This window comes from Lagenorhynchus albirostris, chromosome 19 (genome assembly GCF_949774975.1).
Source record: "Lagenorhynchus albirostris chromosome 19, mLagAlb1.1, whole genome shotgun sequence".
Taxonomy (NCBI): domain Eukaryota; kingdom Metazoa; phylum Chordata; class Mammalia; order Artiodactyla; family Delphinidae; genus Lagenorhynchus; species Lagenorhynchus albirostris.
In genome coordinates, this window is record NC_083113.1 from 56,951,451 (window position 1) to 56,977,659 (window position 26,209).

At 59.1% G+C, this 26,209-nt stretch overlaps 1 protein-coding gene across 3 annotated transcripts in view; it reads left to right on the plus strand.

Moving 5' to 3' along the window:
- GSE1 (Gse1 coiled-coil protein) overlaps positions 1-26,209 on the plus strand; it is a 416,808-nt gene that overhangs the window by 151,767 nt on the left and 238,832 nt on the right. For all 3 annotated transcript variants that reach the window (XM_060132504.1, XM_060132503.1, XM_060132505.1), the window contains exon 2: positions 5,981-6,161. In XM_060132504.1, coding sequence (XP_059988487.1) covers positions 5,981-6,161 — 181 coding nt within the window. The remainder of the gene's footprint in view (positions 1-5,980; positions 6,162-26,209) is intronic.

Genomic DNA, 26,209 nt, shown 5'->3' on the forward strand with positions numbered 1-26,209 from the left:
TCCGAGTCCCGGACCTTGTGTCCACTTGGGCTCCTCTCGTCTTTGAGGCCGGATGCACCTGGTGCCTCCCCGCCCCCTCCCTCCAGCCCCTGAGAGGTGGGAGCAGCCGGCGGGGGGTCTCGGCTGGGAAAAGAGTCAGATCGAGACCCCCGGCTGGGCTGCTCTGCCCGAGCCGTCGACCTCCTTCCCACGCGCGCTGCAGCCGGAGCGCCCCTAATTGCTGTCACAGATGTAGCAGCCACCAGCCTTTCCCTCGCGATCTGCTGGGTCGCGTGAGCTTAATTAGCCCCTGATTACTCATTTACTGGGTGCTGTGTGTATTCCATATCTAATAACTTTCCAATTACGCCCCGTCTGCACCGCACATTTAATAACCCGTTAGTTGTCTGCTTATCGGGGACTCTGCGTTCTGCAGCTCCATCTCCCCCTGACCCGGAGCCTTATCGTTCCCTTTACTGCGGCATTTGGAGTTCTCTGCTCGCCATTATGCAGCTATTACAGGGAATTAAGGGGCGTAAAATACTGTTTTGCGGCCTCTGATGTACCAGCTTGCGGCACAGAACAAGGAATCCCACCAGAGAGGGTCGAGTGCGTCTTTGTGGGTGGGCTCTCATGGGGACCAGGAAACGGGAAGGAGGGGCCCTGTGGTAGGGCTGGCCCGTGCCCCCTTATGTTGCTCCTGGACAGACGGCCCCGGGCCTGTGACCCACGTGTCGCCGGCAGCTGGCAGAGGTCTCCCACCAACCCGGCTGTGCCCACCCACCCTCCAACCAAGGCAGGCCCCCCGCCATCACTCTTTGGGAGGGAGGTGGCTTTTCTCCCCAAGCTTGGCTTCCCGCCTGTGTCTGAGTTTTCCTCGCGGCCGAGGGCAGGTGATGATGCCACGTCCTTTGTGCCATCGGGATGCTGGCGTTTCCTCTCCCGCCTCCTGCAGCTCTTGTCTCATCTTCCCAGGCTTGGTCTTCACATAAATCAGCCGCAGACCATCAGCAAACCCACCGTCACTCCGCCGCAGGATAAACCTGTGCGCCAGAGACCACAGTCCCGGCTGCTGTGTGTCTGCTGAGGCAGCGAGGACAGGAATCGGGCCCTGCTAGTATGCAGGGAGCACCTGCTGGGTGCCGGCGCTGTGGGGGCTCTGACTGTGACCGGCTGGGTGACCTTGGGCAGCTGACTTGACTTCTCTGTGCCTCAGTTTCCTCCTATAATGTGGGAGTTAAGGTAGGGTCGTTGGGAGGAGGAAACAGGCTACAGACAGCAGGTGCTTGGTGGATACCTAGCACATAGCAAGTGCTCAGTAAATCTAGGGTAGGCGTTACGGGCCCATTTCCCAGAGGCATAAACTGAGGTCCAAGCAGTTGTGACTTGCCTGTTACTCCTAGTTACACCCACAGGCAAGTGGCACTCAGGATTCAGTCCCACATCTACTTTATTCAAGATCAGCAAAGCCAGCTTCCTGGAGCATATCTTGAGCCGATTTGGAGGAAAGAGACGATTCAGGGTGATCAGGAAAAGTGGGGGAGCCCATGCCCCAGATCCCGCCCCCGTGAGTTAAGGGGCTCCGGGACTGCCTCAGGCTCTGCGTCAGCAGCGGGCAAGGGGGCCTAGAAGGTGTCCCTGCCAGCTGGGGCCGAAACTGCCCAGAGGCTAGGTGGGCCCCCCTGCGAAGGCCGAGGCCGTGAAGGCTTCCCCAGCACACACCCCTCCAGGCTCTGTGGGGTCCCCCTGTGGCTCTCGTTTCTGATGCTTATGCAGTCAGGTCATGAGATGAGCTGCCATTTCTTGAGCACCTACTGTGTACCAAGTGCTTTAGCAGAAAGAACTCATCTAATCCCCGGCACCCTCCCTCTTGGAGGTAGACACTTGCTGTGTTATTAATCCATTTTGCAGAAGGGGAAACTGAGGCCCGGAGAGGTGAAGTCACTTTGCTAAGATCTCCCAGCTGGGGAGAGTGCCCAGGACCCAGTGCCTGGCCCCATCTCACTACAGGGAGCCGGAGAGGTAGAGTCTGGCTGGGTGCCCAGGAGGGAGAGGGAAGCAGGCTCTGGGAACAGCCAGCTAGCCAGTCCCTGTTGGAGAGGCTGCTGGAGAGAGAAATCCTAGCGTCTCGTGCAGTGGCCTCTGGGCCGCTGTGTGCCCTCAAACTGGAACTTCCCTTGTTTTTTAAAGTACGTCATTTACAGGCTACCACATGGGTGAGCCTGGGAGACATTATGCTGAGTGAAAGAAGCCAGACACAGAGGGCTACATGGTGTCGGGGTCCACCTGTATGAAATGTCCAGAAGAGACAAATCCATTGAGACAGAAAGGAGATGAGGGGTTGCCAGGGGGCCGGGGTGGGGGCGTGAGGAGTGACTGCTCATGGGTACCGGGTAATGAGAACGTTCTAGACGGATTCTGGTGATGGTTACACACTCTATGACTATTCTCTAAGCCACTGAACTGTATGGCGAATTGTATAGTATATGAATTATACCTCAATAAAACAATTCTACAGAACGATAAAACAGGAGTTCTCAAACTTGGGGAGCTCACGGACTAATACAATTAATAAAATAAACTGGGTACTGACAGCAGTGCTGCATGGTTTTCCCCTGTGAAGCAGGGGTGCTGTGTCTGCTCTCTGCCGCTATCCATCCCCATCCCTACGTGCGAATTTACCTGGAGTCATTGTTCTCCAGAAATCACTCAGTTCCCCGGAGGAAGTGTAACAAGGCGCGATCTCATTGGGATATTCAGGGGTGGGCTGCAAATCCCTTTTATGGTAAAGAACCCTGGAAATTTTCCCCCTTTTTGCCTTTCGCCGTTAACTGACGCTTTAAATGTAGTGGCCCTGGTCCAGGAAAATAAAGGGGACAATAAAGTTTATCCTGCTTGCTCTGCGAGGGCCCCATGGGTCTCTGGGATGCTGTCAATTTCCAGGGTCCCCGGGGCAGGGAGCAGTATATGTCCCAGACCCGGTCCTAATAGCACTTTAAATTAAGACAGGCCGTGAGCTTGGAACTCTTGGCTCTGGTGGAGAAAAGGCACAAGGAATATGTTGGTTCGAGGGTCTGCTTTTTATTAGTCAGGCATTGTTGTAAATTTGTCCTTGAAGGGTGAGGAAAGGCTGCTCTCTGCTTCCATGTGATGCTCTGGCTGAGAACCCTTGCCTCCACCTACGATGATGCTAGCATGAGATAATGCGTATTCCCCACCCACGTGTGTCTGGCAGCCTCGCCCATCCGTTAGCAGCGACTGAGCCCTCTCGAGTCCACGGGCAGCTGCCGGCAAACGCCGGAGAAGGGGGTAGAATCCTTTTACTTCCAACAAGAGTCAACATGGTGGGAACAGCTGGACCAGAGGAGGGAGGGTGCCTGGCACACGGTGGTGCCAGGGAACATGTGTTTCTGGGCCAGGCCCTGCTCTAGAGCTTTGGGGGTTTATTAGTTATCGACTGCTGTGTAACAAAGGACTGCACACAAGCAGCTCACAGCAAGACACCTATCACCGCGCGCTCAGCGGGGGCCCCTGCTGCAGGTCAAGGCATCGGGGGGGGGGGGCTTCGCTCTCACCTGGGAGACCGACTGGGGAAGGACCCACCTGCAGGTTCGTCGTTGGCAGAAGTCATTTGCCTGCGAACTGAGCGCTGTCGTGAACATTTAGATGCACGTTTTTGTGTGGACGTCTGTTTTCGGTTCTCTGGGGTATCTACCTAGGAGTGGAATTGGTGGGTCCTGTGATGACTCTGTTTGGACCTTGACGATCTGCCAGGCCGTCTCCAAAGCAGCTGCACCAGTTTACAGTCCCAGCAGCAGCGTATGAGGGTTTGCATCCTGTTTCAACACTTAAGAATCCTGAGAGTGCAGCTTTTAAAAATGGATTCCCCGCTTCCTCCTGAAAGATCAGAACTGGCGTGACGGGGCTGGCTTCCTTCCATGTGGCCCCCACTGGTGCCCCATACAGTCTCACCTACCAGTGCCTTGTTTCCGGTTTACCCCCGTGGTCCCCGCAGAGATGTGTGTTTGAATCTCTTGTCCTTCCTGTCCCCCCCTTCCTTTAAAGCCTGCTCCCTTTGAAGGCCTAGTTCAAATTCCACCTGCTCCAGGAAGCCTGCCTGGAATTTTCCAGCCCTTGGGGAGTTCTCCTATTATCAAACTCCTCTAGACCTTGTCATCTGCACGCCCTCCCACCCAGTAGTGTTCTCTTTTGCCATCTGCTGTTTTCTACTTAAAAGCCATGTTCCCTGCATGCTTTGTGACAGCAGAGTCTTCTCCCAGCTGCTTGAGTTCACATCCCGACACCTCCACTTACTGTGGGGACTCAGGCAGGCCACTTTGTCTCTTCGTGTTTCCATGTTTTTGTTCGAGACAGGACCGTTGGGAGGATTAACCGTAGCACGTAGTAGGTGCTCAGTAAACGGCATCCTCATGCCCACAAGCTCTTCATCCAGGGAGCCATCCCCACCCCCATGCGGCATCCCCCCGGCCACTTTCCCCAGCAGAACCCTGGTCCCCCAGCCCCAGGAGGACAAGCAGTAGGTGGGCCTCACCCCACTCTGCTTTCCACCAGCACATGGGCAGGGTCAAGGCCAGGGCACAATGCCACCCTCCTTCACTCCCCGCCAGCCTGCCCCGAGGGGGTTGCAAGAATGCTGCCTGCTCTGATGAGGTACCACCCCACAGACAGTCCCTGGGCTCGGCTGGACTAACAGGGGGACACGGCAGCCCTACATCTGGCAGAGTTTCCCGAAGTGATGTTGGCAAGGTTGCCAGAGCAGCTAAAAGCCTGCGGGGCGGGGTCCGTACAGGGGCTCCAGGCTCCCCGCCATGCTGAGGGGCCCCCGGCCCTGAGCGAGCCAGCGAGTGAATGAAGTGTGCTGGGCCCCGGCGCCGCCCTCTCCTGGCTCCAGCCTAAGCCGCCAGCACCCCTGTGGGATTTGCGGGGGCTGCAGTCTGGGCAGTGTCACCATATGGATCCCATAAATTAAAGCGTTCCCGGAAACAAACGGTAAATTTATCCGTCTCCCGCATGTGGAGCTGCTGGAGCCTGGATGCAGCGCCGTCCGTCTCTCCCCGGTACTTTGGTTTTATAGCCCTAATCCCTGGAAAAACAGGGTCAACGTGAAGTTGCTTTTCGACAGCCGTGCGGCCCTGAAGCTCGTAATCGGGGCCGTGGGGCGTCGCCAGTCCCCGGGACCGGCCCCCAGGGAACTGCTCTTGTTCAGACCCTGGAACCCTGGCGCCCAGGATGCTCCGCTGAGTGGACCCTGCCTTGGCAGCTCTGACCTCAGGCCCCCACTGCCCCTCTCTGAGCCTCAGTTTCCCCAACTGTGGAAAGGGGGTGGGGTGACCGGGATAGTCACATTCATAGAGACGGAAAGTAGGGCGGTGGGTGCCAGGGCCTGGGGGAGGGAGTACGGAGCGGTAGTGTTTAGTGGGTGTGGAATTTCCGTTTGGGTTGATGAGAAAGTTCTCGAAATGGATCCGGGGATGGTTGCACGTTGCGTTTGGACTTCACGCCACTGAGTTGTACACTTAAAAGTGGTCAAGACGGTAATGTGTGTTTTACTGCGATTTCTTTTTGAAGACAGAAAAAGCGGGGGAGATGACTGCCCTGTGGGGTGAACTGAAGATTAACTAGGTTAACGGTTATAGTTGCAACTAACTCGTGGGTAGTTATTACAAACTTCCGTGCAGAGAATGGGGCTTGGGTAGTGATGGGACCTGGGAGTGGATCCTCAGTGCCCAGTGATCGCCTGGTGTCCACCACGCTGCTGGGCAGGTTTGCTGGGCGAGGCCGTCGCTGGTTCTGACTCACACTGGCAGTCTGGGGCCAGCTCTGCTGCTGCCCCGAGCCAGCCACGCGGAGTCCCTGATGACAAAGCCAGGCCATCGTGGGGGAGGGGTGGTACCCAGCGGCCCAGGGGGCCCACCCCTTGGGCACCTCCTGGCAGGCGTGACCAAGACTCACCATGTCCCCCCCTCCCCTGTCCTTCCAGGTCACCTCTGCATCTCTCGAGGCATCGACGGCCGTCCACCCTCCCTCCCGGGAGCCCGAGCCTCGGCCAGGCGCCCCAACGGAGAGCCTGCCCAGGGGCCCCAGGACCGCCCAGGAGCAGGGGCCAGCCCGGTCTCAGCAGAGCAGCCTGGACGGGGCCGGACCGGACCTCACGGGCACAGGTAGGTGACAGCTTTTTATTGTCTCTGAGTGCTGGAGCCGATCAGGCTGCCCCCGGCAGCGAGGGAGCACGCAGAGAAGGTTCCGGCGCAGACTCCCACCCCGCGGCCGCCACGTTCCAGGGAAAAGCCAGGAGGCTGCCTGACTTGTTTTTCTTCCCCTGCTTCTTAACACTGTCTCATGGTTGATTCAGATGGCCTTGGTTGGGTGGTTGTTGTTTTTTCATCTCTACGTTCCATTGTGTTCACTCGTTCGTTTAAAAAATAATGTAATGGGTCCCCGTGAACCACCACCCAACCCAGCCCTAGGACGCTCCGTCTACCTGGATGCCCCGGCGCCCCCGGAGGGACCCGCCAGGTCCCATTTGCCGTTTCCGTCGCACCTGTGTTTGCCTGACTCGCCGGTGTCCTGGGGGTGTGAGCTTTGTCTCCTGGGCCCGGCTCAGCGCTGCGAGGTCCTTCTGTTGTCACAGCTGCCGCAGTGCTTGGTTTCACCGTCGTGCGCCACGGGATGGTGGGCCCGCCCGGTGCGTGTGCCCGTGCTCCCTCCCGCCTTGTGGCTGCGCCACACGCGTCCCGGCGCGTGGCTCTCGGCGTAACCCCATTTAGGCCAGAGGGAACGAGGGTGTCCAGTCGGGGAAGATGCTGACCAGCGTTCTCCTGCGTGGGCGTTCACCCCCTCCCCCTTCAGCCTTGGAGACCCCGTCCGCGCATCTCGGCCCCATTGGACACGTCACTTTCCCCATTGGTGGAGACGCAGCTCCCTCGTGGGTTGTTGGACCTGAGTGTGGAGTCCCAAGGCGTTTATCGTGGGGCACATGGGCCCCGGGCTGGGAACAGTGAGTGGACACCTGCATTCTTACCTAGGGAGGGTCGTGGAACAGCCCCTTAGGCCGAGAGCCCTCAGAGTGAGTCCCTGTGTGTGTCCTGCCCCTAAGAGGACTGAGTCTCAAGACCGGCCCCCAGCCCAGGCCTCCCTGTTGCTGGCCCACTGCGGGGGCAGCTGGCGGAAAACACTGCTTGTTAGAGAGCCGGAGCGGGCAGGTTGGGGGAGCCGGCGCATGGTCACGTGGACATCCATGTCCAGGACGGCCCCGGTACCCACCTTCCTCTCCGCAATGTGGACTCAGCGAGGGAAGGGGCCACCCAGCCCTCTGCGGGGCTTGCAGACCCTGGCTGCTGGGGACGGAGTGTCAGGCAGCAAAGGGGACATGCAGGTGCTGGGCAGGGAGGCCCCGAGCATTCTCTGAGCCTGGGACAAGTGTCTTCTTGCAGTGTGCCTCAGTTTCCTCATCTGAGGAATGGGAAGGAAGGCCAGTGGAAGTGCCTGGCTCGCGGGCAGGTGTGAGAATTAAAGTAACCAGGACAGGAGCGCACTCAGTGCAGGTCCTGACCCCCCGCCCCCACGAGTGCCTCAGCTCTGGGTAATAACCTGCAAAACCGTGACCCTCGCGGACCCTCCCCTCCCCCGGTTGGCACGCGCGAGCCCCTGCCCCCTGCCCTGGGGCCGCCCCAGGGCAGGGGCACAAGACCCACGTCTGCCAGCTGCTCTCTGTCAGGCTGTGGCCCTGCCTGGGGGGGGAATGGGGGGCCCAGCTCACAGCTGGAGACCCGCCAGGAGCAGCCTCCCACAGTCAGCCCCTCCCGGGGAGGCCACTGCTGCCGCTACTTGGAAACGTGACAGTGACTAACGGTTTATTACACACCTGCCACCTCTCATCGGGCAGGCGCGCACAGCCCCCGGGTCCAGCTGTGCACTGCCAGCTGGACGGCGGGGCGGGCGCAGGGGCGAGCACTTAGAGACACATGGACACAGGCGCAGGGACACGCGGGGACAGGCGCAGACCTGGCAGACGCACCAGACATGAGGGTACATGTGCAGAGACACACACACAGGCACTAGACGCTCTTACACGTGCACATAGGACACATCGCAGACACACACCTGGGAACGCATATCCGTATGCACACGTGTCCCCCCACACACACACAGCCCTGTCACCCCCTCTCTCCAGAGCTCTGAGCCCCTCCCCGTCTCCCCGCTGTCTCTCCCACTCTCTGCATGGTGGCATCCACCCCAGTGCTGCCTTTCCCAGAGGACGGGGTGGCTGTGGGCAGGTTGGGGGCTGCATCTGTTGCCTTGGGGAGGGGGTAGCTTTCCATTGCCATCCGTTTCTGAGCCCCAGTTCCCTGCAGACATCTTTGCCAGGGGAAGGAAGCTGTCACACCGGCAGCCCTGGTGCCGGGCTGGGGGGCTGGGCCACGTGCCCCCAGGGATACGCACGGCCAACCCGCCTCGGTTTCTCCCAGAGGAGGAGGGCGTGTGGTCCTCGGGCGCCACGCTGGGAGGGCCCACCTGGGGAGCGGTCACTTGCTGGCTGCAGGGGGAAGAGCTCCAGGGCTGCAGGGGAAGCGGGGACCCCCACGGCTGGCATCCCTCTGGCGGGCCAGGCACGGACCTTGGACTGACCAAGCTGGTGGGGGAAGGGTTCCATCCAAACCTCACCACGAGGCAGCCTTCCCTTGTAGGCGGCAAGCCCCCAGGCCCAGCTCGTTCCAGTATTCTTAAGCCTTTAGTCAAAGGGAGGTCCATTTCTCATGTGCCACTCGCAGGCGGTATGGAATCCAGCAAGAGGACGCTTGCAATTCATCACCAGCTCATGGGGACAGGCGTTCCTGAACGACGATCTCTGTGCCGTCGCAGGCTCCTTGGGAGAGAAGCAGCAGCGTCTGGTGATAAGTGAGGGTGTGGCTGGTGTCCTAGACCCAAGTCCGAGTTTCCAGGTCTCAGAGCTGCCACTTCCCGGCCGTGGAGCCTCTGCCACTTCCCGGCCGTGGAGCCTCTGCAAGGTCCAGAATCTTCCGAAAGCTTAGCTGCTCCAGCTGCCGCGTAGGCGTGAAATTGTAACAATGAAATCTCTTTGTAGCATAGTATCGGTGACATGGGAGGAACGCCAGGGGGGCACCCGGGCTGCAGGGCAAGGCTGTGCAGGCTGCACACTGCACCATTCCAGGGGGCGCCGGTCCTCTTGCCGCCTCTGTGCACGTGCTCCCTGACTGGCCGTCGGGGCTGCCATGTTGCACCGCGGAGCAGTGGCCCTGTAGTTCTGCCGCATGGGCCCTGGGTGTCCTTTCTGAGCTGTGGGACAGCTTCTGAAATGGTAAATAATATAGCGCTAGTGAGAGCCACAGACCCCACTGATGGCTCTGGGATGGGGTCACAGAAAGCCAGGCAGAGACAGACTCTCCCATCACGGCTGTGTTGCTGGGCGCCTCCCTTTCTCCCCTGCCACGTTGGAGTGCTGGGCTGGGCCAGCCCTGTTGGGGGTGGCCTGTGGGTTCCTGCTGTCCTAATAGCCGCTGACCTGCTCCCACCCAGAAAGCCTCCATTCTCATTTGTACTTATTCCAGGTTTTGGGGGACCACTGGTCCAGCGGGGAGGGGAGAGGAGGAGTGGGGCTGGCAGGGTGGGGGTAGGAGCCAATATGGCAGACACCGTGCACCTTCCAGAAGACCCCTCCCTTCACCTGCTCCTGTCACGGCCACAGCAGCGGCTGCCTTGGAAGAGTTCGGGGTTAGTTCCTGCTGCTGCTGTAACAGGTCATCACCAAGTCGGTGGTTGAAAGCGATACGTATTTAGCATCTTACACTTCCGGAGGCCGCAAGTCCAATCTGGGTCTCACTAGGCTAAAATCAAGATATGGGCAGGGCTGCGTTCTCCCTGGAGACTGTTGGGCAGAATCAGGTTTTCTAGCTTCTGGAGGCTGCCCACATTCCTTGGCTTGTGGCTGCCTCCTCCACCTTCAGAGCCAAGAACCGTGCGTCTCTCTGCCCTGCTTCTGTGGTCACAGCTCCTCTGGCTCTGTCCTGCCCCCTTCCTCCACATATAAGGACCTATGATTCCAGGGGCCCACTGTACCATCCAAGGTACACTGTCATCTCAAGGTCAGCTGATTAGCAAACTTCATTCCCCTTTGCCACGTGAGGGAGCGTACTCACAGGTTCCAGGGATTAGGATGTGGGTGTCTTTAAGGGCCACTGTCCTGCTGACCATTCTAAAGTCCCTTATAAAATCAGTTTATGAGTCAGGGCAACCATTGACGGGAGTTGTACAGGTAACCCCGAGCCCATTGTGAGTGACACAGGGTCCCAGGTTTCCTTTAGCTCGTGGCTTCCAGAGTTTCCCGATTCCATCACCAACAGACACGGAGAAGAGAACACGAGAAAGCCACTGGACATACACCCTTGGCCTTGGGGTGACCCGTGTCCTCCCACTGGACCCAAAGATGGAAGGGAGCTGGGCAGTGACAGGGCATGGTGGAGAGTCAGCTGGTCATCTTTGCCCCAGCTGCCCACCCCCCCTGGGCGGTTCATCCACGGCTCCATGAGCTCTAAGAACGTGGGTCTGAGTCTGTCCTGCTGCACCTGGATACCCTGCCCTGGTCCCTGTGTGCTTTGGGGGAAGGGCTGGGCGTCTTCATCCCCTGGCAGGTGTGGGGACGTGAGGCCCCTCCAGGGCTCCCCTGGACCAGGCTGGGGCTTTACCTGGGGTGGCCTTTGCTTTCTTTCTCTGCTTCCTCATCCTGTCCCGTCCCTGCTCCCTGGGTGCCGTGCCTTATGAATCACTCTCACACACGTCCTTGTCTGCTTCTGACGAACCACCTGGGATGGCGTATTTCCCAGGGCCGTCCGCTCAGCCTTGTCCGCAAGCAACACGGCACGTGCGTGCACCGGCCCCCAGTGTGACCGGCCTCTGCCCGGGCTCCCCAGCCCCACGGATATGGGGGAATTGGCCGCAGGTGCTGTGGCTCAACCAGCTCTCCCAGGAAGGGCGCCCCACGAGCCAAGGCAAGAGCACGGAGAACCAGGCAGCTTCCCGGGAGCTGAGCCCCGCAGGCCCAGGCTGAGTTCTTGGAGCCTGGGGGCCGCGCCTGGAAGATGTAACCTGAGAGCCGTGAGGACAGAGCAGTAAGAGTTGCCTGGACCTTGAATGGTCATAGGTACCAGCGTCCGTCCTGGGGCTACTGGGGGTTTTCCTCTTTTCCCTTCTAGCCATGTGTGCAGATCAAATCAGTGTTTGCTGGGCGTGGACATCTTCTAAGCTTTCGGATGCAGACCGGCACTCCCTAAACTCAGATCCCGCCTCTGCTCCTCCCAAGCTTCTGGTTGTAGGCAGACAACCTCTCTGTGCCTTGGTGTCCCCCTCCATTGCTGTGAGATCCAGGAGTCGATCCGCATCTATCGCTGAGCACCGTGCCCGGCACTCGGACACGGGAGCTGGCCCTGGCCCTGCGAGGAGAGCGAGCTGGCGACCACCAGGGTCCTGGCCCTGCGCGGCTTTTGTCTCTCCTTTGTCAGGAGAACGGGCTCCCGGCCAGCGGGGTTGGACCTCCGTGGCCAGGAAGGCGGGGCCTCCCCTCGGGTACTGGCTCAGGCCCCGAGACGTCCTTGGCAGGTCTCACCTGGAGCGCTGCGGGTGCGGAGCGCTTTGGCGGGTGGCGCTGGGTGGACTCCTGTGCCCCGAGGCCAAGCGGCAGCTGCTCAGAGAACACAGGGGCCGCCGGGCTTGGCTGTAGCTCCTCCTGGCTTGATGGAAAGGGGCTTTGTGCAGTGGAAGTGTCTCCGTGCTCCCGTCACCCCCTCTGTCTTCCCTTGTACATCTCCAGCCAAGCTGGGATCCAAAGTCTGTTTTTCCTCCAACTAGCGACTGTTTATCTTCTCGGGAACTTCTTGTAATGCCAGGAGCACGGAGCTTGCAAGTCTGGGCAGGAGGTGGAGAAGCCCGGGCAGCCCCAGAGGCTCCAGGCTTGTAAGTCGATCTCTCCCCAGGAGCCTCTGAATATTTAGCGGGACTCACACGGGCTGGGCCTGAAGCCCCTTCCCTCCTCTCTCCTCCGATTGCCAGGGTCTGGTCCCTTGGCTGGTGTGTGTCTGTCTGACTGATTCAGGTGTCCATGACGTGAAAAAGAAAAGAGAACTTGGGCAATTTAAGAAAACGATAAACTGCGTGTTGACTTCAACGAAGTTCAAAATGGCACAAAGATAAAAGCAGCTCTTTAGACCTGGGAAAATTGCTATCAGGTGGGTCTGTTTGCCCCGAGCTCTTAATTTCTTTCCATTAAGGTTGCGATTAAGACTTCAGGTAGGGGGATTCCCTGGCGGTCTAGCGGCTAGGACTCGGCGCTTCCACTGCAGGGGGCACGGGTTTGATCCCTGGTCGGTGAACTAGGATCCCGCATGCCAAAAAAATAAATAAAATACAATAAAATAAAAATTTCAGGTAGAAAAAAAGAGATCAGTTGAGCCATAGAAATGACTGTTCCGGGGCTCAGGATGGGATGTCCCGGGGGCAGCGTTCGGGACCCCAGGGAGTAAAGCCAGCACAGTCCACCCCTCCAAGGGCTACTGCGCTTGGGGCCCACCTGTCTGCCATCTCTGCCGTGGCCTCCACCCACCCACCACCCTGCTTTCCCCTTGACCAGGTCTAAGCTGGTGGATAAGCTGGCAGTCGGGGTACCTTGGCTCTCCTGGTTTAGCACCACAGGGATTTAACTGGCTAGAAGAGCATCGTTTGTAAGACTCCTCCTGTGTCCACACCAACTCTCACCTATAACCTTCTATTTAGAGCGGAAACCACTTGACATTGGGCATCTCCCAGAAGACCTTTGCTTGCGTCCCCACCACGGTTGCCTGTTGGCACATGTCTCCACCACTACACGGCCGTTCACGTGGAGGCTTTTGTTCACAGATATTTGTGGAGCACCTGCTGTGTGCCAAAGACTGTGCTAGGCAGCACGTGCGATGCCAGGGGCCATGAAGCAAAATAGGGTCGGAGAACACAGAGACGAGAGTTGTGACTGTAGGCGGGCTGGTCCCGGAGGCCTTGCTGAGGAGGTGGCGTTAGGCAGAGAGTTCCAGGCCAGGGGAAGCGCAAGCGCAAAGGCTCCGAGGCAGCCCACCCGCCCTCTCCGTGAAGGCAGGGGCCGTATTTTACTATCCTCTTTATCTTTCCAGCACCTGGCCCAGTGCACATAATAGGTGCTCAGTCGATGTTTGTTGAGTGAATTCAAGTTTTAAGTCAGCTGGTGCCGGGGGACCAGATGAGGGGAAGGTAAAGAAGAAATGAGTCTCTTGTAAACATCGGGGGCGTGCATTTACTCGAGCTTCCTGGGCCGAGGGCTGATGTCCCAAGCAGGTCCTTACGCCATTCTGGAACTTTTCTTCCCTCTCCAGGGCTTTGCTCTAAAATAGAAAATTCCAGCAACCACGGGCTGCTTGCTTTTCCCCGAGGCTTCCCAGGGTGATCGTGTTGGGGTCAAGGACACTTCAAGGTCACCTGTGAGTGATTGGTCCTTTCTCCCCCTCGGACTTGGCTGACGTTGGGGATGGGCTGTGAGCTCCCTGGATCAAACACAGAGAAGAGCACTTACTGAGCAACTGTTGTATGTCAGGTGCTGTGCGTCTGGAAACATTTGTCGCTTCCTGTTGCTTCTGTAACAGACCCCCACCAACTTGGCAGTTTAAAGCAACACAAGTTTATTACCTTACAGTCTGGAGGTCAGAGATCTGACACAGGTCTCGCCCGGCTAGAATCAGGGTGTCGCAGGGCTGGTTCCTCCTGGAGGCTCCAGGGGAGAACGTTTCCTTCCTTTTCCCGCTGCCAGAGGCTCCCGCATTCCTTGGCTTGTGGTCCCACATCCCTCCAACCTCTTCCTTCTGTCATCACATCTCCTCCTTCCCACCCCTGCCTCCCTCTTACGAGGACCCTTGTGCTTGCACTGGGCCCGCGGGGCTGATCTCCCATCTCAGGGTCCGCAACTTAATCACATCTGCAAGGTCCCTTTTGTTCTATAAAGTGACACATTTGCAGGTTCCAGAGATTAGGACATGGCCGACTCTGGGGACCATTATTTGACCTCCACACCAGTCATTCTTGCCGGGCTGAGCTGGCCACATGCGGCCCCTGGGTCGTGGAGTCCGTGCCCACGGCTGAAGGACGGGCAGGTTGGTGAGGACTGCACGGCGATAGAGGGATTTCCTGAGCACTGATTCTGCACTGGGCACCGTTGTGTGTGCTGGGACTGAACCCTCTGGCCTTGTGGCTGTGCTGCTGCGGAACCTGACACAGCCGGTTCAGCCCCAGCAGGTGTGCTCTGGGCCACCCTGGGTCGGTTTCCCCCCCTAGAACATCAGGGTCTTGATAGAACCTCTCCCCCGGGCTGTTGCATGAAGATGACCTCAGTTAACGACCATCGTTTAGAATGGAGATGGGGGACCCCCGGGGGGTCCCCCCGCCACCCTGGATTCTCGCCCATCCCAGGAGGTTCTGGGTGCCCAGGAGGTGACACAACAGGGCACTGGAAACATGGCCGAAGGCACAGCCCTCAGGTCGCCCCCAACCCCAGTTCCCATGCCTGCTGCCCGTCCTAGGTACAAGGAAGGGGATTGACCCCAGAGACGGGACAAGGCTCTGTCCCCTCCCCTCCCCTCTCACCACTGCGCCCCAGCAAGCAGCCTGTGGGCCCACCTTCGGGTCCTTGGGTGACCCTTTGGGCCCGGCCTGAGCCCCAAGGCAGTGGTGGTCCCCACCCCCAGCAAATGTCCAGCCCTTCTGTCCCCAAATGCACCAGGGATGGGCTCTAACAAGGACAGAGTGGCAAACAAAGGACAGTGCCGCTGGGGGGCGCTCCAGGGAGAAGGCAGCGCTCGAACTGGGCACCTGGACCCTTGTGGGGAGAGGACAAACCCTGATGACAACAGGCTCCTCCTCCCCTTCCCCCCTCCATCCCTCCTTCCTTCTCCCACAAGTCTCCCACGGGAACTTCTCTATAGGTCGCCAGAGACCGCGGCCCACGGTGGGCGCCGCCCACACCCCCAGCTCCCCTGTGCCCTTCCTCCAGCCTGAGCTGAGCCGTCCTTGGCCCTTTCTCTGCAGGAGTGCCCCCGCGGGGGTGCCTCCTGCTGCCTGGAGCGCATCACGGCAGCCATGGGGACTTGGCACACGGTTAGAGGCCCGGCACCCGGCACGCAGCAGGTGCCCAGTACAGACTGTTGAACGATGGTGTGACTCAGCAAGGGTGACCTTGGTGGGGGGTGTGAGCCCCTTTGGGATCCGGAGGCTCCTCTGCTGCCCAGGGCATAGGTCTCCCATGTGCAATAAATCCCTTGGGCCCCCTGGGTCCTGCGGGACGAGAACAGTGCAGGGAAGGCAGGAAGTGGCCGCCACCCTCCGGAGCGCGGCTCCTGTCTACAGCTGGCGGGGCGTGTGCCAGGCCGGGAGGGGGGAAGGGGGGGAAGGCTGGGGGGCGGGGGGAGGGCGGCCGCGTGGTTGTGCTGGGGCTCGCCGGGCAGCCCTGGCTTGCACGCGCTCCGTCTCTCAGCTGACTTCTCGGGAGTGTGCTCCCGGAGCTGGTCTGCAGACCGGGGAGAGAGGCTTTCTCTGCCCCTCCCCCCGCCTTGCTGCTCCGCCCCCTCCCCCCCCACCCCGGGCCGAAGGGAGCTGCTCCGAGATGGCCAGGCCAGGGGGCCAGGGGCTGGGACTGTCAGTTCTCGTGGACCAGAAGAGCCCCAAGTGGCCAGTGCCCCTGCCGGGTGAGTCCCTGGGATGGCCCCATGGCGGGGGCGGGGGGGGGAAGGGGGGTCCTGGGACGGTGCCCAGGCTCACAGGGCAGAGGCAGAGATGGGGGAGCAGATGCTGAGCAGGGACTCGGTGAGGGGAGCACGTCCTGGCTGCAAGGGCACCGAGGCGCATGTGTGGAACGCAGCACGGCCCAGGGGACAGATGGAATGTCCCCGGGGGCCGGCATAATGGCCTCAGTCTGAGCCGGGGCCCAAGGGCAAGCGTTGGATGGCAAGGGGGCGCAGCAGAGCGCTGAGGCATGACAGCAAGTACCGCAGCCCTGGGCGCCCCCGAGCATGTCCCCGCTGCCCCCACCGCCGTCTGTGCCGTCACGGGGCTCAGGCTGGCGCGGGGCCTGGCGCTGGGCACCTGGGGGTGCGCACAGGTGAGCCTGCTGTCCTCCCAGCCGCTGGAGGTGAAGCCCAGAGCCAGGTGGCTCACAGAGGTCACTGAATCCTACCGTCCCTTCCTACAGAGGGGAACCTGAGGCTCGGAGGAGGGAGCATCGCTGCTGGGGGCTGCCCAGCCCCCCGGGACAGAGCAGGGTCTAGAACCCAGGTGACCCACCTGCCAAGCCCCCTCCTGCCGCCGGGAGTGGGAGGAAAAGGGCAGAAGGGCTGGGAGAGGAGCCGGGCGGATCTGGGAGCTCGGGAGCTGGTGGAGGAGGCCAAGGGACAGCCTCCGAGGAGGTGCTGGGAGGAACGTAGGTGTGCTCGGCACAGGTGATGCTGAACCCCAGAGCTCCCCGTTCCATACCAGGTGGGGTGCGAGGGCTCCCCCTGCTCCCATCACAGCCAGCTTCTTGGCCCCTAGGACAGCATGCAGGGCTCTGGGCTGGGAGGTGGGAGGCGGGGACTCTAGTCCTGACCCTCCACTCCCTGCCTTGGATTTAATCTGATTACGAAGGAACACACTGGCGAGGGGAGCGCGCTCCCCTGCCCATCCACAGGGTGGTTGGCTGTGAGGTAGTGAGCTCTCCGTCCTCGATCGTATGCGAGCAGGAATCACCAACCCATTGGAGAGGTTGTAGAGGCGCAGAGGTCAGACGGGACAATCTTCCTTCCGTGTCTCAGATTCCAGGTCCCTCCTCCTCTGTGTGCCCCATCTGTGCAGCAAGAGGGACTGTAGCAGCTGGCATTCAGTGAGCATCTACTATATACTAAGGCTCTTTGCCACCCTTGGCAGACAGTTCCCTGAACCCTCACCACACCCCGTGTGCGGGCGCCCTTCTTCCACCATGTTCCAGATGAGAAGACCCAGGCACGGAGGTTCAGGTGACCGGCTGACGGTCCCCAGGCCAGTCAGTCGAGTGGCAGAACTGGCATGAAAGTGTGGCACAGAGTTTGCATCCTGCCCCACCACGCAGGATAAGAGGTATCCTCAATTACAGGAAGGCCAACCCCATTTAGGAAAATGTTTCCTAAGCTTTGAGAAGTCCAGAAGGTTCTCCAGAGTCACTGTGGGGCTTTGGCTGGGAGGACAGTGGGCTGTGGCTTTTCAGGACTGGGTAGCCCCAGTCCTGCCAGGAGAGGCAGGTGCCAGGCAATGAGGCACCTGTGGTGATGGGAGACGGAGCACCTTGTCCTCCTGGGGGGGGGGGGCACTGGGAGCCCAAGAGCAGGCCCGGGCCCAGCCTGCCTCGTGGGTGCTAGGAGGGCAGCCAGGGGCCGTCATTGCCTTTGTTCCCATCACGAAGGCACAGCCTGGACTCCAGCCCCTTCCTCACACCCTTGGCAGCCAGACAGGCCACATTTGCCCCAGGCAACTGCAGGCCCTGTCCCCGACACCGCCCGGTACCCAGTGTCTGCGCTTCCTGGGATCCCCCAGACCCTCTTTTTTTGTTTTTGTTTTTGTTTTTGTTTTTGTTTTTGTTTTTTTTCAGACCCTCTTTAAACAGAGGACTGAAGCTGAGCCCTGGCCTGGGCCATGGGCGTGGGATCTTGGTGGGTAGTGTGTCCCTTCCTGTAGATGCGGCTCAGCCCCGCCTCTTGCAGGAAGCCTTCAGTGATTGCTCCTCCTCAGAACCTCCCTTTCCCCCTCTCTCCCAGTATTACATCGTTTCCTCAGTCCCAGAGTGGGAAGGGAGCTCACTTGACTTCACTGAGGTCTAAACCAGGGGGCGTGGGAGAACACAGGGGGCACTATTAACCTATTATGTGGGGACATTAGCTGAAAACCAGGACTGTCCTGGGCAAACCAGGACATACAGTTGCCTGGCTTCTACCATGATTGTTGGCCATTTGCGTGTTGCCTTCTTTGGTTCTCTTTCCTGTCAGATAAAACAGACAAAAAAGGGAAGGGGAAAGGAGGGAGGGAAGAGATTCAAAGCATGGGCTCTTGTGTTGCTGCTTTCTAGTGGAGCCTCAGCTTACTCATCTGTAAAGTGGGAGTGCTGGCAGCAGCTATCACGTAGGGTCACCGTGAGGTTAAATGAGGCTACGTGCATAGCAAACGTTCAGTCATGCTGTCCTTGTTTCTGGGAAGTGACCTGTCTTTGCCTCCATCCTTCCGGCACCAAACTAGTGCCAGACAGGGCCTCAGATATACTGATTGCTTCCTGGAAGAGGGTCTACACACAGTAGGTGCTCAGTAACATTTCTAGAAGAATGGATGGATGGATGGGTGGGTGGGTGGATGGGTGGATAGGTGTATGGATAGCGGAGGATGGGTGGATGGGTGGATGGATGGACAGTGGAGGATGGATGGTTGGATAGATGGATGGGTAGGTGGATGGGTGCATGGATGTTTGGCTGAATGAATAGTGAATGAATGTTGGGTCTCCTCTCATGCCAGGCAGGCCTGGAGACCCCAGCCAACTGGCAGCAGGTAGCCCAGGGCTAGTATGACTGTGCTTTTGTCCCCACGGTCCCCCGTGGTTGCCCATTGCCGTGGCAGGGCCGCACACTCTCTGCACCTCCTCCCTAAGCCACAGGCCCTGGCTGCGCACCAGGCCTTCTTCCCTCCCTCCCTTTGGGCACCATCAGTACAGACAGGTCAAGGGGCTTTCGGATCAGCGGCTCCTTGCCCCCTCTCTCTGGGGGCTCTGTGTGTGTGCGTGTGTGTGTGTGTCTGTCTGTCTCTCTGTGTCTCTGTGAGTACATGTGTCTGTATCTGTGTGTGTTAGGGTGTGTGGGTCTGAGTTTGTGGGCGTGTGTGGTTTTATGTGCGTGTCGGTGTGCATGTGTGCGTGGGCCCAGCAGGCCCAGCGGGCGACGTGGCCCCTGTGGCTTCAGGCTGAGGGAATTAGTGTGCAGACAGTGGCTTTGGTAACTGGCCAGGTCTGCTGTCCCTGGAAGCTGTGAGGGGCGTGGACGTGACACGAGTCTGACCTGCTAGTTCGAGGGGGGCTGTGGAGGAGAGGGCCCCTGAGGCTAGCTTTTGGGACCCTAACCCCCTCGTCCTGGGCCACCCACTGCTGCCCCAAGGCCAGAAGAAGGCTCTTGTCCTCTGTGGGTGGGGACAGATGAGTGGACAAGGGCCAGCCTCCCTGTCCCTTCACCGGTGACAGTGGTACCACGCCCTCCCTTATGGGGTTAAGAAGCCATTCCTGGCACCCCTCGCTCCCCAGATGTGGTGTGAAAAGTGGGGCTCTGGACCTGGCTGTCCTGGGCTCAAATCCCCTTACTGCCACTTAATGCTGTGTGTCCTGGACAAGCTGCCTAACTTCTCTGGGCTATTTCCCGACATGAACCAGGGCTGTGAGGATGGAGTGGGTCAGGACCTGAGGCCCTCGGGACAGCTCAGCTCAGGCAGCACGAGCTGTCAGCACCCTGGTTTTCACTGTCCCAATCATCATTCTGTTTTCCTTGTCTGGGAGCATTTGAATCCCAGTGTCACTCCTCCCCCCCTACCCTACCACAACCCACTTCCTCCAGGTGGGGAGAAAGGCAGGAATCTCAGGACCCTGACTGGGTCAGGGAAGTTCGCATTTGACCCTCACCAGACCTGGGGCGGGAGGCAGCCAGCCAAGGTGAGACACAGCCCCCTTGTCTGGAATGTTCAGAAATCACAGGAAAATGCCATCCTCAGGGCGGCTTCCAGCCACCGTCCCCCGCCACCAGCATCCCAGCCTCCGGCCCTCTATCCCCCTCACCCAGCAGGGTGCAGGATGGGAAGGAGCATTCGTCAAGCACCGTGCGTGCCCGTTCTCAAGCCATTGGCCCCACTTTACAGATAAGGAAACTGAGAGCCATGGGACCCTTACCCCAGGCATACGTGGGGCGTGGGACCAGCCCCAGCCAAAGCAGGAATTCCCACCAGGAACCAACCTGCACACTCTGCGTGGGCCTCCCTCCCATCTCTTTGGACCCGAACCCCTGCCCCCTAAGCCCCTCTGGCCCCCAGGCAGGGCTCCAGCCTGTCCCCAGCTTCTCCCCCGCTCCCCGCAGGAAGCAGAGCCCGGGGAGACGGCTAACTGCACATTCTTAGGAACCAGACCCCGCAGGCCGATCTGTGCACCCTGTCTGAGGCTCAGTTTCCCCATCCGTGAAATGGGGATAACCAAGGTTGTTCATCTTCTCTAGTGTGGGGAAGGCCGGGCTGTTGAGGCCCCACCCCTGTCCCCAGGGGCTGGTCTGGGGTGAGTTCAGAGCTGGGTGGGCTGGTCTGGCCGCCTCACGTCTCCCTAATGGCAGGTTTGGGCACAGACAGAGCCTGTGGCCTGGCGGTGTGGGGTGGTGGTTGTGCTCCCCTGCCCGCCTGCCCTCCTGCCTGCCGTGTGGTCCCCGCGGGGGCACGTGAACACAGCCTGGCTCTGTTCTCAGAGCTTTGGGAGGCGGGCTGTCACGGCAGGAGCCAGGAGCTGGAGGGGAGCCCAGAAGTGGGGGAGGGGCAGCGGATGTCTGCGCCTTCCCTCACCCTCAGCGCCAGGCCCTGCCTAGCCACAGGTGCCCCCGCGGCACAGGGTGTGAGTGGAGGGCTGGGGGCGCCAGGGAGGGGAGTGCAGGAGAGCGAGGAGGGGGTTTTGGTGGGCGGAGCCGCCCCCCTCTGTTCTGGGGCTTTAGAGGTGTCCAAGGCCACACAGGTTGGTCTGCACGGCCACCATCACCAGGGCTGCGGGTCCTGCTGGATTTCCAAACTGCTTCTGCTGTTGTGCAGGTTGTGCACTGCACAATCTCAGGGGGCCTTTGGGTAGAGTTGTGCAGTGGCCTAGGGCCTCCCTCCCGTCTGCACCTACCATATATATTTTTTTAAATTAATTAATTTATTTATGGCTGCGTTGGGTCTTCGTCGCTGTGCGCGGGTTCTCATTGCGGTGGCTTCTGTTGATGCGGAGCGCGGGTTCTAGGTTCACAGGCTTCAGTAGCTGTGGTTCAAAGGCTCTAGGGCACAGGCTCAGTAGTTGGGGCACACGGGCTTAGTTGCTCCGCGGCATGTGGGATCTTCCTGGACCAGGGATCGAACCCGTGTCTCCTGCATTGGCAGGCGGATTCTTAACCACGGCGCCACCAGGGAAGCCCTGCACCTACCATATTTTGATTTTCGGTTCTGGAATCCTGGTCACCTTTGATCAGAAGCCTGGAATGTTGGTGGGGGTGACGTGTGAATGATTGTGGGTGACAGGGCACCCATCGTGGGCTGCACGTAGTGTGAAGGTCAGGGGGGTTGCAAGAAGCTGTGTCTGTCCCTCAGAGGTCAGAGTGATGTCTGCGTGTCTGAGTGTCCCGTGCATCCCGTTCTCCACGGGCATCTGTGTAACATCAGAACTTTGTGGGTACCGTGTCTCCCTGCCCCCCACCTCGTTCTCTCCTTTGCGTCCTAGCCCTCCTTGCCAAGATATGACGTCTAAACTCCAGGGCTCACTGTGGGCTGCTGGCCAAACAGAACCTGGGAAGAGAGACACCAACTGAACCCTTTCCTAGCTGTGTGACCTTGGGCAAGTTACCTAACCTCTCTGTGCCTTCGTTTCCTCATCTGAAAAGTAGAGGTGATAGACTACATTGTAGGGTTGTGGGCAGATTAAATGAGCTGATGGTGAAAAGCACCTCGAGCCGGGACAGCGTGTAGAAAGTGGCAGCAGCTTGCTCACTCCATGTGCCCTGAGTAGAAAGTACCAGCTTTCATCTTTCCTCTGACCCCTGGAGGTCGCGGCAGGCAGGAGGCTGGGGTTCACCTTGTCCCCCAGGGGTGGCTGGCACCAGGCTTGGCACAGGGTGAGCCCTGGAGGCGTGGGCCCCCTGCTGTCCCAGCCCCTTTGTCCATGCGGGCCCCCCCGCCCCGCTGCAGGGAAACCGCAGGCTCGGCACTGCCGCTCAGCCTTATCTCGGGCCTTCTGCAGACAGCCCTGTCCCCGGGAAAGGGGTTTATCAGCCTGGTCATCTGTGCCCCGGGAGGCTTGGAAAAACATGTGGTCTAGTGGCAGGGAGCTCGGAGGGGGGCCAGCGGGGGGCCGGGGGGGCAGGGGCATACCCACGCTGGCCTGACATGGCCCCCCCTTCCTCCATGGGGGGCTCTGGGCACCTGAGGAAGGGCCAAGTCTCCAGACTCCCTTCCCAGATTCCATGACATTCAGGCCCCACTGGCCCCTTCCGCAGCCCGCGGACTTGGTGCCCTCCACGCGGCCACCGACCATTTGGGCCTCCCAGGGAGCAGCCAGAAAGCCTGGCCTGGGTCTGGAGGATGGAAGCTGGGAAGCCCATTTCAGGGCAGTGAGCCGTGGGAAGGCCGCCCAGGCTCCCTGATGCCCCCCGAATGGCCAGAGAGACCCAGTCCTCTGCCCTTACAGGAGCAACAACTCACGTGTGTTGAGCATGTATTGAACAGGGCGGCCCTGCTTGCCATGCTTTGTACCAATTCACTCTTTGACTCCTCCTCACGTTCTCATAAGCCAGGACCATTTATTAGCCCATCTTAGAGACCAGGAGACTGAGGCCCGGGTGAACATTTGCACCCTGCATCCTTGTGCACACCCTGGGTCTCTGGGCTCACGGGACAGTCAACTTGGGGATGGAAGATGGTCCCTTTGGTCCCTGGCCATCCGGCTACCCTAGCACCATTCTGTCATCGTTTCTCCGTCCCATTGCACCCTCTCCTCCCCTCCCCTCCCCTCCCGTCCCCTCCCCTCCCCTCCGCTCAGGGAGAAGTCTGCTAAACCAGTGGTGGAGGTAGCAGAATTGGACCCTCCCCAATAGGTGCAAACAGCCAGAGAGGCAGCTGGAGATTTTAAATATCCGGGTTCAGATCCCAGCTCGGGCACCTACTGGCTGCAAACCTGGACAAGCCTCCTAGCCTTCCGTGTCGCGCAGCGGGGCATGTACCCTTTGCACATCCCAAGTACACCCCCCCAGGCCTTGGCCCTGCTGCTGGCTCTTCCCCAGATAGCCAAGGGCTCTCCCTCTCTTGCCTCAGATCTGTGGGCGAAGTCGCACTCTCTGAGAGCGCCCTGTCCCTCTCTTCTAAAACGTCAACCTCCTGCCATGTCACGTCCCCGTCCTTAGGCTGTCCTGGGCGTGCGTCACTACCTCGTGTGTTTTTCACTGGCTTTCTTTGATCATCGTCTGCTGTCCTCACTGGCCGGGCAGCTCCAAGAGGACAAGACTTTCCATCTGTTCCTGTTTCTCTCAGTCTTCTCAGCACCTAGATCAGTGCCTGGCATATAGTAGGCCCTCAGTATATTAATACGTGTCAAATGAATGAATGGACAGATCAACAAAATAAGAGAACTAAGAGTTTCTTCACTTTTCTCTTATTGATGAATTGATTATTACCCCCATCTTGCTCCTGAAGAGACGATGGTTCTCCTGGTGGGGGCTCACTTGACGGGCACATAGTAGGTACTTCTAAGTATCGGTGTCCTTCCCCGCCCCCATGCTGAGCACCTGCTCAGGCCCCCAGGCCTCCGGTCCTCATGGATCAATTGAGGTCGCTCCAAAACAGAGCCAGCAGCCCCGTTCCGGGGTAGGGGGATGCATTTCCTGCCGCCCCCTCCCTGCGGCTGCCAGCTCAGGCTACCGGGCCTGGACCCCGCTCCCTGATGGGCTAGGAGACCACCAGCAGGGCCGTGAGGGTCCTGGAGTCCTGCCACCTGGGTGTGTGTTCTCTCTGCTCCCTGACCCCCAGCCCGGCCAGTAGGCGAGGGAAGCAGGTCACTGCAGTCACCCTCCTGCTCTGGCTCCCAGGAGATAAGACCCTTTGCAGGTCCAGGGCATGGCCATTGAGAGGGTGCCTGGCCCGCTGGCCTTCCTGCCCAGTCCACGCCTACTGGGTGCCAAGCTTGGTGGCAAAGGGGTGTATTTTCCAAATCCAAAGATAGGACATCAGGTATTTGGCCTTGGGAGGTCAAAACCTTGTCATTCCCAGAACATTCTGGTGGATTATAAGGACCGCAGGACTGGCCAGGAAATTCTAACGTGGACGGTCACCATCTCCCTGAATGACAACAGGAGGTCAGAGGTAGACACCTTGTCCTCAGGGATCTTAAAGTCCAGCTGGGCACCCCAAGGGTTAAGGGCATGCAGCTGAGGAAGCCTGGGAGGGCTTCCTGGAGGAGGAGAGACAGAGCTGTGACTGGAAGGATTCCAAGATGCAAAGGAGGACCGTTGAGGTCTTCTTGGAGACAGAGGGAGGCTATTCCAGTGGGGAGGGGTGCTGCTTCTGGGCCTCATCTGAATTGGGGGGATGTTGAAGCTTCCCCCATCTCCTCCCTGAGCCCCGGAATCAGGGCCTTGTTTCTGCACAGGAGGAAACTGAAGCCTGGGGAGCCGCTGGTCAAGGTCACAAGCAAGACAGAGGTGGGGGAAAGTGAGGTGAGGAATCCCCTCTCTGTTGCCCAGGTGCCCCCACCTCCCGGCCCCCAACCATGGTCGGGTTTGGTGTTGAATGTCAGACGTTTGGTCTGTGCTCTGCAGTAGATAGTAGTGGTTTGAAGTCCTGACGTAAACATGGTTAACAAAGTGGCCTCATTTGGTATGGCCCCAGATCGAATTGGATCCAGTTAACACGCACGGGGGTCTGAGTCAGCAGCCCCCGATCTGTCATCCAGCCTGCACACCAGCCCCTCCCCTGCTCCTCCTGCCCAGGTGGGAGGCATGCCTTTTCCCAGTCTTTGCATTTTATCTGGGGACCTGTGAATTTCCAGGTGGCTGTGGGAGCCCGCCCGGTAAAGTCGTGGCAACGCATGTTAATTTAAATTTTTTGTATTGAGATAGAATTCACGTAACGTAAAACTAGCCATTTTAAAGTGAATAACTCCGTGGCATTTAGTCCATGCACAATGTTATACGGCCATCACCTCTTTCCAGTTCATCGCTCCCAAAGGAACCCCCGTACCAATTAGTTATTCTCGCTCCCCCTGCCCCCCGGCCCCTGGCAACCACTAACCTGCTTTCCGCCTCTATGGAGTTGCCTCTTCTGGACGTTTCGTATACATGGAATCCTACGACGTGTGGTCTTTTGTGCCTGGCGTCTCTCACTGAGCGTGTTTCCAAGGTCCATGATGTTGTAGCTGTGTCAGGAGTTCATCCCTTTTCGTGGCTGAATGATATTCCACTGCCCGGATGGGCCACATTTTATGTACTCGTTCTTCTGCTGACGGACACCTGGGCTGTCCCCACATTTTGGCCGTTGTGATGAATGCTGCTGTGGACGTTCCTGTACAAGCTTGACTCGGAACACTTGTTTTCAGTTCTTTGGGGTATACAGTTGACCCTTGAAAAATGCAGGGCTTAGGGGAGCCAACCCTTTGAGCAGTCGAAAATCCTCTTATAGGAGGATTGATGCCCTCGGCCCTCCGCACCGACGGTTTCTCCGCATCCTCAGGTTCAACCAACCATGGATCCTGTAGTACTGTCGTATTTACTATTGAAAAAAATACGCATATAAATGGACCCGCGCCATTGAAACCCGTGTTGTTCAAGGGTCAATTGTATACCTAGGAGTGGAATCTGCTAGGTCATGCTCTGAATTTAATTTTATTTCATAAACATGTATAGCGCTCTGACTAGGTGCAGTTTTGTATTCACGGCATCCCCTGAGAGGTAGGCACTGTTAGCCCCATTTACAGATGAGGAAACTGAGGCATAGCAGTTAGACAGCCAGAAATGGAACCAGGCAGTCAGACCCTGGCAGCTCCCACTCATGCAGAACTGAGGCCAGCAGCTCTGTCCGGCCCTTGGGATGGTGACCACATCTCAGGGTAACTCAGAACACTGGCCAGGTCTGGGAGAGCTTGCTGTGCTCACCATCCCAAGAGGCTGTGGGGTAAACCTGAAGCCGGTGTGTTCGTTCTTAGAGAGGAGTGTCGCCAAGGATGAGCTGGAGGTGGGTACCTCTCCGGGTCAGGCGCCTCTCCTGACAGCAGCCTGGGATCACCGTGCTGACCAGGGGGCCGGCTCCGTGGGCCCCCCTGGGGCTCCCCTGCCCGCTCACGGGGGTGTCATGTCAGGAATACATGACAGCAGTGCAGGCTCTCAGCCAGCCCTGCTCTCCCGGGCCC